This window comes from Doryrhamphus excisus, chromosome 7, assembly GCF_030265055.1.
Source record: "Doryrhamphus excisus isolate RoL2022-K1 chromosome 7, RoL_Dexc_1.0, whole genome shotgun sequence".
Taxonomy (NCBI): domain Eukaryota; kingdom Metazoa; phylum Chordata; class Actinopteri; order Syngnathiformes; family Syngnathidae; genus Doryrhamphus; species Doryrhamphus excisus.
Genome location: NC_080472.1, coordinates 2,537,169 through 2,551,629, shown reverse-complemented (window position 1 = coordinate 2,551,629; position 14,461 = coordinate 2,537,169). Strand labels below are relative to the sequence as shown.

At 40.5% G+C, this 14,461-nt stretch overlaps 1 protein-coding gene across 6 annotated transcripts in view; it reads left to right on the top strand.

Moving 5' to 3' along the window:
* Positions 1-14,461, top strand: part of tp53bp1 (tumor protein p53 binding protein, 1) — a 66,200-nt gene that overhangs the window by 48,843 nt on the left and 2,896 nt on the right. For 4 of the 6 annotated variants that reach the window (XM_058078778.1, XM_058078776.1, XM_058078775.1 and 1 more), the window contains 10 exons: positions 1,143-1,235; positions 2,947-3,160; positions 4,973-5,113; positions 5,218-5,438; positions 8,189-8,344; positions 8,483-8,859; positions 10,905-11,096; positions 11,239-11,415; positions 13,467-13,667; positions 13,748-13,842. In XM_058078778.1, the coding sequence (XP_057934761.1) occupies positions 1,143-1,235; positions 2,947-3,160; positions 4,973-5,113; positions 5,218-5,438; positions 8,189-8,344; positions 8,483-8,859; positions 10,905-11,096; positions 11,239-11,415; positions 13,467-13,667; positions 13,748-13,842 (1,867 nt within the window). The remainder of the gene's footprint in view (positions 1-1,142; positions 1,236-2,946; positions 3,161-4,972; positions 5,114-5,217; positions 5,439-8,188; positions 8,345-8,482; positions 8,860-10,904; positions 11,097-11,238; positions 11,416-13,466; positions 13,668-13,747; positions 13,843-14,461) is intronic. The other 2 variants (XM_058078774.1, XM_058078777.1) reach the window with 2 other exon arrangements.

The following is a 14,461-nucleotide window of genomic DNA, read 5'->3' as shown; positions in this document are numbered from 1 at the left end:
TATGAAGAAATGTTTATTGAAATATACATTTTGCCATCACAATTATGTCTCACGAGTGGCAGTGCGCCAAAGAAAAGGAAAGCCATCATAAAAATCTCAGATAAAAATGTGGTCATAACTGCTCAACTGTTGCTACCATTGTTAAAGGTTGGTTATGTGCTGCTCTAATGAGGGATAAGCGCTGTAGAAAATGGATGGATGCCTTTCGGAGGGGGGGGGGCAATTTTCGAATACGCTTCCCTGTTCCGACACTGCAAGCCATATGCCCTGTGTAACTCATGCATTACTCATGTTTGTTATCAACTAGTGATAGCGATTTGGCAATGTTTAGCTAACAGTGACACCTAATTGTTGGTGGCTTCTCTTGAGACTACGGTAATGGTAATGGTTTAATTGGATTTGAACATGCATCAGATTATAATTGAGTGCATCCCATAATCGGTTCAGAGTTCCACATGTCCGAAAGGAGTAGGAAGAAGCAAAGCTTATTAAATCCTACCCCTCCATCTGGTACTTTTACAATCAGTAACTGTTACATTTGTTCACTTCCTGCTTTCCTAATTTATTTTTTATTTTTATTTTTATTTTTATTTTTATTGTTATTTTTTTTATTTTTATTATTTTTTTATTTTTATTTTTATTTTTATTTTTATTTTTATTTTTATTTTTATTTTTATTTTTATTTTTATTTTTATTTTTATTTTTATTTTTATTTTTATTTTTATTTTTATTTTTATTTTTATTTTTATTTTTATTTTTATTTTTATTTTTATTTGATTCCACTTCCTGAAATGCTATGGCTTTTTAACATAGTCCTAGCATAGAAGTGTTTCAGATTTAGTTCTTCCCTGAGATCATATTTCTCCTTTTAGCTATTTGAAGATTACCTATATCAGCAAGTTTTAATTTTTGTGTATAATGCACGTGTCAAATTTGGATATTTATTTCTTCAGTCTGTTGTTTTATTGGTAGAGTAAGATAATGTGTAAGATCACTGAATGCTAGTGGGGGCATATGGATTCCGTGTACCTAATGTTGTTACTGCTCTATTTTTCCCCATTCCGAAGCACGCCTGTGATGATCCCGGGTATGTTAAGTTGAAAAAATGAATCTGTGTCTGTGTGTGTGTTTTGTCCCGACAGTCCCTCCGTGTTCAGTCGTGTCAGGCAGGTGCACCGGCAGCAGGAAGCCGAGGATGACGGACACCTGCCTGAAGGCAACATCACACCTGTGAGGTAAGCGTCTGTTCATTTTCTTACTGAAACAACCATTCACGCTCACATTCATACCTATGGACAATTTGGAGTCGCTAATTAGCCTAGCATGTTTTTGGAATGCACGGGGAGAACATGCAAACTCCACACAGAGATGGCCGAGGGTGGAATTGAACCCTGGTCTCCTAGCTGTGAGGTCTGTGTGCTAACCACATGACCGCCGTGCAGCCCTCGTGTAATATTGTGAAATATTAAAAATGAATATTAAAAGAAAAATGTTTACATCACATTGCGCAGGCAACAGGATCAACACTGCTAGCATAGCCACCTACTGAGCTAACCAGTTAGCCTCAAAAATAACTTATTCTAAGATCAAAAAAGTATTTCAAATGAAGTGAGGTCGAGGGACAAAGAAGCAAAAAAAATACCACTTCCACACTAAATGAGAGGACAACCTTTTGCACTCAACCTCATGTCATGCAATGTTTGTCACAGCTAATGTAGAGGGACGACTGTGGGGGGGGGTACACCCTGGACTGGTGGCCAGCCAATCACAGGGCACATATAGACAAACAACCATTCACACTCACATTCATACCTATGGACAATTTGGAGTCGCTAATTAATTAACCTAGCATGTTTTTGCAATGTGGGAGGAAACCGGAGTACCCGGGGAAAAAAAAACCCACGCGTGCACAGGGAAAACACACAAACTCCACACTGAGAGTGGAATTGAACTCGGGTCTCCTATCTGTGAGGCCTGACCAGCTGGAATAGGTGCAGATTCTGGAAGATCTGTGCAGGTTATTGTGTGTAGCTGCTCTATAGGAGTCTACAACTCGATACAAAGGGTCGAAAAATGAGCGTAATGGGTCCCCTATGATGTATATATGTACCTCAGCAGCACACCGTGTGCTAACCACTCATCCACCGTGTAGCCTTCCTGTAATATATAAAATAATAAATCTCGCTACATTGTACGTTCTTGCTGCCTTCTTGTTATGTTTTTAGTAAAAAAAATTACATATTTCTGGCCTAAAGAAAGCATAAAAATGGCTACAAGCATCGGACTGAAACGCTGAAACAACAGGCTTTTATTGCAGGTTTGAATGCTCTCACGGCAGGCACATTAAAGCTCAACTCCCAACACCCCACCCCTCTCTCCCCCAAGTCACATTTATTCATGTATTTTCTCTCTTTCTCGGAATAAATGTGACTATAGGGGTGCTAGTTCATGTTTAGAGAGCTCTAATAATGTTAAAAAAGCATATTTAGAAGGTTGCAAACAGGTTTTCTATGGCTTTGGCCATTACTGCATGACTTACTTCCTGTGTCTCTGAGATATAGTAGTACACGTTGGATGTTCGTTTGCCTCGCCGATGTTTGCATTCCCTTATGTAATGTATTTTAGTAGACGCAATTGGGTCATGTGTGTGTGTGTATGAAATGTGTATGTGATGAAGAACGAGAGACCTACTTTTGGTGTCCGACCGTGCGGTGGATGGTTATTTTAGGGACCGCATATGTACTTGGAACTACTTTTTTTTATAGTAGTATCCTTTCGCTTCTGTGTATTGATGTTGGTTAACAGATTTATAAACAAACTCACACCTGTGATGTGGGACATGACCCCTGACCCCAAAAGAAAATGTGCTATTTTAAATTTCACGTCCGCTTAATATGTACTTTTTGAGGTCATGTAGTATTTTTTTTACCCCCCCCATTTCTCCAGGGGGGGAGCGTTTGCCTCGCCACGGAGAACCTCCGAGACGCCGTTACGAGGACGTAACAGCCTCCCCGACAGCCAGTCAGACGCTTCACAACAGGAAGTGCTGGCAGAGCCACTGGACGTCGCACCGGAAGCGCAAGACCAGGAGCTGTCCGACCCGAACCAGAGGGGCGCCTCGAAACAGTCCTTGGACAACACCACCACCCCTGCCAGCAAGGTTCCTGAGTCTTTGTACACACGTTTATTTACTAAATTTATTTACTTTGATATTTCATATATTTCATATATTTTATTACTGTTACTAATTTACAATTTTTTTATCATAACATTAACATGGTTGCCATATTATTTTGGCTTTATTCTTGCCATTTCTTGCAAACTCTTATTGGTACTAGCATTGAATATTTCTTAGCTGCCTTTTGAGTGTTAAGTTGCTGTGTGATCATTTTAGCGTGATTTTTCTTATCTATCTCCGTCGCTCTCTATCTCTCTATCTCCATATCTATCTCTATCTCTCTCGCTCTCTCTATCTCTATCATCTATATTGCTCTCTCTATCTCTGTCGCTCTCTCTATCTATCTCGCTCTCTCTCTCTATCTATCTCTATCTTGCTCTCTATCTCTCTTGCTCTCTATCTATCGCTCGCTCTCTATCTCTCGCTCTCTAGCTATCTCTATCTCTCTCGCTCTCTCTATCTCTATCTATCTATATTGCTCTCTCTATCTATCTATCTATCTCGCTCTCTCTATCTATCTCTTGCTCTCTCTATCTCTCTATCTCGCTCTCTCTCTCCATCTATCTCTATCTTGCTCTCTCTATCTCTCTCGCTCTCTAGCTATCTCTATCTATCTATCTATCTCCATATCTATCTCTATATCTATCTCTATCTCTCTCGCTCTCTCTATCTCTATCTATATTGCTCTCTCTATCTATCTCTCTCGCTCTCTCTATCTATCTCTTGCTCTCTCTATCTCTATCTATCTCGCTCTCTCTCTCTCTCTATCTATCTCTATCTTGCGCTCTCTATCTCGCTCGCTCTCTATCTCTATCTCTTTCGCTCTCTCTATCTCTCTCTCTATCTCTATCTATCTCGCTCTCTCTCTCTATCTATCTCTATCTTGCTCTCTATTTCTCTCTCGCTCTCTATCTCTCTCGCTCGCTCTCGCTCTCTATCTAGCTCGCTCGCTCTCTATCTATCTATCTATCTCGCTCTCTATCTATCTCGCTCGCTCTCTATCTCTATATATCTCTTTCGCTCTATCTCTATCTCTATCTCTATCTTGCTCTCTCTTTCTCTCTCGCTCTCTATCTCTGCTCTCTATCTTTATCGCTCTCTCTCGCTTTCTGTCTATCTCTCTCGCTCTCTCTCGCTCTCTATCTCTGCTCTCTATCTTTATCGCTCTCTCTCGCTTTCTGTCTATCTCTCTCGCTCTCTCTCGGTCTCTATCTATCTCGCTCGCTCCCTATCTCTATCTGTCTACCAGCTGACTGTTTCCTAAGGTTTCTTCTGGCTAATAATGTGTATAATATAATGTGTATAATATAATGTGTATAATATAATGTGTATAATATAATGTGTATAATATAATGTGTATAATATAATGTGTATAATATAATGTGTATAATATAATGTGTATAATATAATGTGTATAATATAATGTGTATAATATAATGTGTATAATATAATGTGTATAATATAATGTGTATAATATAATGTGTATAATATAATGTGTATAATATAATGTGTATAATATAATGTGTATAATATAATGTGTATAATATAATGTGTATAATATAATGTGTATAATATAATGTGTATAATATAATGTGTATAATATAATGTGTATAATATAATGTGTATAATATAATGTGTATAATATAATGTGTATAATATAATGTGTATAATATAATGTGTATAATATAATGTGTATAATATAATGTGTATAATATAATGTGTATAATATAATGTGTATAATATAATGTGTATAATATAATGTGTATAATATAATGTGCTTTCCACTTCCACCAGAACCCCCCCTTGAAAAGGAGTGCTGGCCCCTCCCATCGTAGGCACGTACGCACCATCCAGGAAGTACGAACCACCATCACGCGGATCGTTACGGATGTCTACTATGAGGACGGCAAAGAGGTGGACCGCAAAGTCACTGAGGTAATCAATCATGGAGAAAAGTTGTCTTATTGGGTGGTGGGTGTCATTCTGCACGGGGAACACTGGTCCAGTGTCTCAGTGGTTTAGTCCGACTCTTTCCTCAGGAGAGCGAGGACCCGGTGGTGGACTGTCAGGTGATGGACAGCGACGTTTCCCAATGCCACACCGGCAGCAGCTCCCTGGCCTCGGGAGACCTCGGCGACGTCAGCTCCCTGTCATCCAAGGCCTCCAGCCGCGGGCACAGTTCCGGGGGGGGCGGCAGCACCACGGGCCTCTCTCGGCCAGAGTTCATCATGCCCCTTAGCCGCGGTGCCAAATCTATCAGGTACCCCCTTTGCAGCCATCTTTTATCTTCTTGTACACGAAAACTTCTTCTTGTCGATACCCCGTCTAAGTCGACCAAACCTTGGTGTGTTTAGTGTCCGTGGGTATTCCAATTACCTTCAAAATGTTAGCATTTTTTTTGGCTAATTTGTAGTGTCAATGTGACTATAGGGGTGTTATTTCATGCCTACAGTTCTCTAATATAATGTTTAGGTTTAAGAATATGAAAATATTCTATTTATAAATAAGGAATCATACTAAATCGCATGGTTAGCGTGCACGCCACACAGCTAGGAGACCTCAAGTTCAATTCCCCCCTCAGGCATCTCTGTGTGGAGTTTGCATGTTCTCCCCGTGCATGCGTGGGTTTTTTTCCGGGTACTCCGGTTTCCTCCCGCATTCCAAAAACATGCTAGGTTAATTAGCGACTCCTATTATGTCCACTTTTTTGGATAATTTTTGTAGTGTCAATGTGACTATAGGGGTGTTATTTCATGCCCACAGGTCTCTAATAATGTTTAGGTTTCACTATGAAAATATTATATTTATAAATAAGGAATCATACTAAATCGCATGGTGTAACGTGGTTAGCATGCAGGCCACACAGCTAGGAGACCCGGGTTTGATTCCCAGCATTCCAAAAACACGCTAGGTTAATTGGCGACTCCTATTATGTCCACTTTTTTGGATAATTTGTAGTGTCAATGTGACTATAGGGGTGTTATTTCATGCCCACAGGTCTCTAATAATGTTTAGGTTTAACTATGAAAATATTCTATTTATAAATAAGGAATCATACTAAATTGCATGGTAGAACATGGTTAGCGTGCAGGCCACACAGCTAGGAGACCAGGGTTCAATTCCACCCTCGGCTATCTCTGTGTGGAGTTTGCATGTTCTCCCCATGCATGCGTGGGTTTTTTTCCGGGTACTCCGGTTTCCTCCCACATTCCAAAAACATGCTAGGTTAATTGGTGACTCCTATTATGTCCACTTTTTTGGATAATTTGTAGTGTCAATGTGACTATAGGGGTGTTATTTCATGCCCACAGGTCTCTAATAATGTTTAGGTTTAACTATGAAAATATACTATTTGTAAATAAGGAATCATATTAAATCGCATGGTGGAACGTGGTTAGCGTGCAGGCCACACACAGCTGGGAGACCCGGGTTTGATTCCCAGCATTCCAAAAACATGCTAGGTTAATTAGCGACTCCTATTATGTCCACTTTTTTTGGATAATTTGTAGTGTCAATGTGACTATAGGGGTGTTATTTCATGCCCACAGGTCTCTAATAATGTTTAGGTTTAACTATGAAAATATTCTATTTATAAATAAGGAATTATACTAAATCGCATGGTAGAAACATGGTTAGCATGCAGGCCACACAGCTAGAGACCCGGGTTTGATTCCCAGCATTCCAAAAACATGCTAGGTTAATTAGCAACTCCTATTATGTCCACTTTTTTGGATAATTTGTAGTGTCAGTGTGACTATAGGGGTGTTATTTCATGCCCACGGGTCTCTAATAATGTTTAGGTTTAAGAATATGAAAATATTCTATTTATAAATAAGGAATCATACTAAATCGCATGGTAGAAACATGGTTAGCGTGCAGGCCACACACAGCTAGGAGACCCGGGTTTGATTCCCAGCATTCCAAAAACATGCTAGGTTAATTGGTGACTCCTATTATGTCCACTTTTTTGGATAATTTGTAGTGTCAATGTGACTATAGGGGTGTTATTTCATGCCCACGGGTCTCTAATAATGTTTAGGTTTAACTATGAAAATATTGTATTTATAAATAAGGAATCATACTAAATCGCATGGTAGAACATGGTTAGCATGCAGGCCACACAGCTAGGAGACCAGGGTTCAATTCCACCCTCGGCTATTTCTGTGTGGCGTTTGCATGTTCTCCCCGTGCATGCGTGGGTTTTTTTCCGGGTACTCCGGTTTCCTCCCGCATTCCAAAAACATGCTAGGTTAATTAGCGACTCCTATTATGTCCACTTTTTTTGGATAATTTGTAGTGTCAATGTGACTATAGGGGTGTTATTTCATGCCCACAGGTCTCTAATATAATGTTTAGGTTTAAGAATATGAAAATATTCTATTTATAAATAAGGAATTATACTAAATCGCATGGTTAGAAACATGGTTAGAAACATGGTTAGCGTGCAGGCCACACCCAGCTGGGAGACCCGGGTTTGATTCCCAGCATTCCAAAAACACGCTAGGTTAATTGGCGACTCCTATTATGTCCACTTTTTTGGATAATTTGTAGTGTCAATGTGACTATAGGGGTGTTATTTCATGCCCACAGGTCTCTAATAATGTTTAGGTTTAAGAATATGAAAATATTCTATTCATAAATAAGGAATCATACTAAATCGCATGGTTAGAAACATGGTTAGCGTGCAGGCCACACAGCTAGAGACCCGGGTTTGATTCCCCGCATTCCAAAAAAAAAAAAAGAGGAGGAGCACTCATTGTCGGACTCAATCCAAAGGACGTCGACTTAGACGGGTTCTACTTTATTTTCTCTTGCCGTTCTTTGCCTTTTCCTCTGTCACTTTTTCTTTGACTAACCCAAATCTTTCATGGTTCACTGATCATGGGTGCAGGTTGCGTCAGGCGTCAATCCGGGGGCCGTTCGTCCCCCCCTTTTCACGACGGGGTGGCCTCGGATCGACACCTGACGCAACTTGAATCGGCTCTATTCGTCCCCTCTGTGTGTCCGCAGTCCCAGAAGGGGAGGTGGGCAGAAACAGAGGGGTCATAGGGGTCAAGGGGCAGGGTCGCCGGTCACAAAGGACAGAGGTCATGCCACCCTTGCGTCCGGGGCTGTAGCTTCGCTCACCCCCAGAGGACGGGCTAGACGTGGCCGACCCCGGTCCAGGTGAGTCCTCCCCGAGGCTCGCCACGTGAGGGAACCAGCATGGCTGCTGTCATCTTAACGCTCTTCTTCTTCTCGCCATCTCCGCGGTCGCCGCGTGTTCCCGTCATCCGTTTTGTTCAAACCTTCTTGCTCTTCCAGGGGCGGAGACGCTAGCTCCCTGCCACGGCTCGGCGCTCACCTGTCCTCCTCGGATGACGAGCCTTACTCCCGCGTGCACCCCCCACCGCGCCTCCCCGCCGACGTCCCCTGCCACGCCCACTCCCTCCGCTCGTCGCCAGGGGAGGCCAACTTGGCTGGAAGTAGCTTTGTGGGACTGCGAGTGGTAGCCAAGTGGTCCTCCAATGGGTACTTCTACTCGGGACGCATTATGAAAGATCCCGGGGGGGGCAGATTCCGCCTCCGCTTTGACGACGGGTATGAGTGCGAGGTGGCGGGGAAGGACATCCTCCTGTGTGACCCCATTCCCCTGGAGACCGAGGTCACCGCTTTGCTGGAAGACCAGTTCTTCAGTGTTGGTGAGAATACCCGGGGGCGGGGCGGGGCGGGGTCGTAGTCTTACGTAATGGGACACTGGAACACAAATAGCAATAGCATCATTGGTGGCGATGCACCAAACCCAGTTTTAATCATTCAACTTTCTATTTGAATAAATAATTCATAAAATAAAAATAAATAAATATTTCATAAAATAAAAAAAATAATTAAATATTAAATACATAATATAATAATAATATAATAATATATTTAAATATAAAATACTTAAATATATAAATCTTGGTAAATTTTATTTTTGATATTTATATTTAATATTGTAATTTTTTTTTCTCCAACCTAATTTTCCAAAATTCCAACATTTTGTTTGTCATATTACAACTTTTTTCTTTAACATGATGTACCCCGCCTCTAGCCTAAAGACAGCTGGGATAGGCTCCAGCACCCCTGCGACCCTTGTGAGGATAAGCGGCAGAAAATAAATGAATGAATAAATAAAAAATAATCATAATAAAATAATATAATAAATAATAATAAAATATATAAATAATCTTGGTACATTTTATTTTTGATATTTATATTTAATATTGTAATTTTTCTTTCTCCAACCTAATTTTCCAAAATTCCAACATTTTGTTTGTCATATTACAACTTTTTTCTTTAACATGATGTACCCCGCCTCTCGCCTAAAGACAGCTGGGATAGGCTCCAGCACCCCCCGCGACCCTTGTGAGGATAAGCGGCAGAAAATAAATGAATGAATAAATAATAATAATAATATAATAATAAAATATAATAAATAATAATACTAATAAATAATAATAAATAAATAAATAATCTTGGTACATTTTTTTGTGATTTATTTAATATTGTGATTTTTTTCCTCCAACCTAATTTTCCAAAATTCCAACATTTTGTTTGTCATATTACAGCTTTTTTCTTTAACATGATGTACCCCGCCTCTCGCCTAAAGACAGCTGGGATAGGCTCCAGCACCCCTGCGACCCTTGTGAGGATAAGCGGCAGAAAATAAATGAATGAATAAATAAAAAATAATCATAATAAAATAATATAATAAATAATAATAAAATAACTAAATAATCTTGGTACATTTTATTTTTGATATTTATATTTAATATTGTATTTTTTTTTCTCCAACCTAATTTTCCAAAATTGCAACATTTTGTCATATTACAACTTTTTTCTTTAACATGATGTACCCCGCCTCTCGCCCGAAGACAGCTGGGATAGGCTCCAGCACCCCCCGACCCTCGTGAGGATAAGCGGCAGAAAATAAATGAATGAATAAATAATAAAAAAAATAATAATAATAATAATAAAATAATATAATAAATAATAATAGTAATTAAAAAAAATAGTGATCTATTTAATATTGTGATTTGTTTTTTTCCTCCAACTTAATTTTCCAAAAATTACAATCGTAATCCTTGTGAGGATAAGCGGCAGAAAATGAATGAATGAATGAATAAAATAAAATAATACAAAATACATAAATAATCTTGGTACATTTTCTCTTTGTAATCTATTTAATAAATACTAAAATAAAATAATTACAAATAAAACAATTAAAAATATATAAATAATAATAAATTAAATAAATACTAAAATAAAATAATTACAAATATATAAATAATCTTGGTATTTATTATTTATTATTTATGTCAACACGTCGCAGTGTCCATTTTGACGGTATGATTCCCCTTTTCCACTGCGCGGTACCTTCTCGGCTCTGCTCGCTATTGATGCTTTCCCATTTGACAGCCCTTTACGTATTTCCCGAGTTCAAATTGTGTGTGGGGGGGGGGGGCAGGAGACAGGCACCATGTCCGTAATCACCTCTGACTTGCATGAGCCCCGCTTGGCTGTTGAGACATGGACTGTCCCTCTTGGGACGCTATTAAAAAACTGGAAACTATTCTGTCGTGGAAACCCAGGCGATCGCAGCTAAGCCGAACCAAAAACCGAGCGGTGGAAAAGTGGTGTTAGCTCACGCTGATGATGTTCATAGCTATCTTCTCTGTTTCTACGTGTGTTGTTATGTTTGTAGGTGTGGTAAAGGGTTATAAAACAGAAGGCCAGGATCTCTTCTACAGTGTGGAGAAGGAGGGCCACAAGCTGTGGTACAACAGGACGTCCGTCATCCTCTCCCTGGAGCAGGGAAACAAACTGCGGGAGCAGCACAGCCTCGGCCCCTACGAGCCCTCCACCCCCCTGGCCAAAGCCTCCGACATCAGCTTGGGTAAGTCACACCAGCGAAGAAACATTTGAAAATTACGTTTTTAATAACAATTTCTAATGATATTATTTCAGTCACATCAAAGATCCTGTATATGGCATGATGGTTCACTTTGCAATAACAGCAGTGTCATTTTTTGTTTTAGATAATTTGGTGGAGGGAAAAAGGCGCCGTCGGGGAACTCCTGGTCCAGACACGCCGACCCACACTTCCTCCAGCAGCCCCCGTACCCCCGGACCCTCCAGTAAAAGAAGACTCAAGATCCTGGATCACGAGAGCCCGCCAGCCAAACGGGGTCGCAAGGGTCCCGCAGGCAGACCCGGTACAGAGGACCCCATGACGGGTTAACTGTTGTCTCTTTTTACTTTTTAACCTCCTTTCCACTATTTTTAATAATAACCCTTGTGGGTTTTTACGTAAGTTTTTAAGAAGTTTTAACATAATTGATGGAAATATTGAAGGTTTTATTAGAACGCATAAAATGGAACAATAGTTAAATTTTTTAAAATAAAAATGGCTGATTACTGTTTGACGATGCTGCTTTAATGATGTGCTTGTAAGCAGGGGTGTAACGGTACGTGTATTTATAATCCCTAATATAAATATATATATTGAATATTATTATTAATAATATAATATTATTATTATTGAATATACAATCCCAAAGCCAAACTTCACACCCGAAAAGTTAATGTCAATTTCCACTAAAATATTTTTGCAGTGAGATCATAGAAAACATGTCGGCGACCTTTTTAAATACATTTCTTTAACATTATTAGAGCCCTCTAAACATAAAATAACACCCCTATAGTCACCTTTACACTTGTATTAACCAATATTGTAGACATAAGCGAAAATAACACGTATATAAGATGTATAGATTCAATATAGATATAGATTGTTGTACTTCCTGTTCATTTCCATTTCCAACCGTCTTAATTAGAGTCCTCTTGCAATGAAATAACACCCCTATAGTCACCTTTACACTTGTATTACCCAATATTGTAGACATAAGCGAAAATAACACGTATATAAGTAATATAGATTCAATATAGATATAGATTGTTGTTGTACTTCCTGTTCATTTCCATTTCCAACCGTCTTAATTAGAGTCCTCTTGCAATGAAACAACACCCCTATAGTCACCTTTACACTTGTATTACCCAATATTGTAGACATACGAAAAAAATATGACATAATATAGATTCACACGTTAGCATTGTTTTTTGTACTTCCTGTTCTGTACAGTACTTCCTGCGGTGGCTATTGTCTCAAGTTACTGACTAGTGTAGAATATTACATATGAATGCGTCTTCTGAATGCTTTATATAATAACCCCTCCTTTATGGTGGCTAATTGGTTCCTTAATTAGAGTCCTCTAGCAATGAAATAACACCCCTATAGTCTCCTTTACACTTGTATTACCCAATATTGTAGACATCAGAGGACAGTTAAGACTGTTAAGAGACATAACACGTATATAAGACATATAGATTGAAACGTTAGCATTGTTTTTGTACTTCCTGTTTTGTACTTCCTGTCCTGTACAGTACTTCCTGCGGCGGCTATTGTCTCATTACTGACACCTACTGACTAGTGTAGAATATTACATATGAATGCGTCTTCTGAATGCTTTATATAATAATCCCTCCTTTATGGCGGCTAATTGGTTCCCGACCCCGCCCCTTTCCAACCTTCTAAATACAGATTTTAACATAATTAAGAGTCCTCTAGCAATAAAATAACACCCCTATAGTCAACTTTACACGCCTATTAGCTAATATAGTAAACCCAATAAGAGTGAAGAAGTTGTGGTGCAAGGAGAGCCGAGTAGGGGGCGGACAGGAAATGATGTCATAGGTGCGGAGTTGAGTTTTAGCTTGGGATGGTTTACGGTCGGGACAGTAGCCCATGTTTTGTTTTGTTTTTTGGGGTTATTGTGCCTGTAGCAATGGTGTCTGGTGCTTGTGTATCTCACTTTGAGTGCATCTTATGAATGCCTTATATTAGTATTTTAGTTATGAAGTCATTTTATGATGCTTGAAATTGGTTATGGCGTGATATAGTACCGTATATGGTATATTTTTGACGGCGGCGTACCGCTACACCCCTCATGAGATGTGTTGGAATTGGTGCTGTGTGTTTTTTTGTGCTGAGCGTCGTCACTTCCGAGACAACGCAAGTCCGTCCTCCCGTGATGTTTCCAAGCTGCGTCAGAGACCCATTTTGGTAATGAACAAAGTACCACTGGTGGTGCGTTCATGGTGGTGGTCCACAGGTGGAAGTTATGTTATAATAATAGTCCCCCCCCCCCCCCCTTGGTGTTTTAGATGCGGATGATATCCAACGCTAACACACGTGTGCTGTCCCCAGGTCAGAGGGCGGGCGTCTGCAACACCAGCGGCAGCGGCACGGATCTCCCCGCTCAGCCGCGGGACCTCACAGAGAGTCACGGCCCCACGCCCCACAACACGTCCCTCTTCATGGGCTTCGCCTTCATGCTGACCGCCTCGTCCGAGAGCGACCGGCTCACCAATAAGCTCACGAGTGACGACGACGAGGAGGAAGAGGAAGGTGAGATAAAGGCTTTCTGACTTGCCTCCATTATTATTATTATTATTATTAATACGTGTGCCCCCCCCCCCCCCCCATAGAATATGTGCAGACGGGTCCTTACAACAAAGCCTACACGGAGTCTCAACTGCAGGCGGGGGGAGGATTTGTCCTGCCTGATTTCAACGAAGAACAGGTAAGTCACATGTACGACTTCTTCTTATTGGGACATCAGGTCTGGTGCTTGTGTGTCACACGTATATGTGTGTGTGTGTCACACGTATATATGTGTCTGTGTGTGTGTCACACGTGTATGTGTGTGTGTGTGTCACACGTGTATGTGTGTGTGTGTGTGTGTCACACGTATATATGTGTCTGTGTGTGTGTCACACGTGTATGTGTGTGTGTGTGTCACACGTGTATGTGTGTGTGTGTGTGTCACACGTGTATGTGTGTGTGTCACACGTGTATGTGTGTGTGTGTGTGTCACACGTGTATGTGTGTGTGTGTGTCACACGTGTATGTGTGTGTGTGTGTCACACGTGTATGTGTGTGTGTGTGTCACACGTGTATGTGTGTGTGTGTGTGTCACACGTGTGTGTGTGTCACACGTGTGTGTGTGTCACACGTGTGTGTGTGTGTGTGTGTGTCACACGTGTGTGTGTGTGTCACACGTGTGTGTGTGTCACACGTGTGTGTGTGTGTGTGTGTCACACGTGTGTGTGTGTGTCACACGTGTGTGTGTGTGTCACACGTGTGTGTGTGTGTGTGTGTCACACGTGTGTGTGTGTCACACGTGTGTGTGTGTCACACGT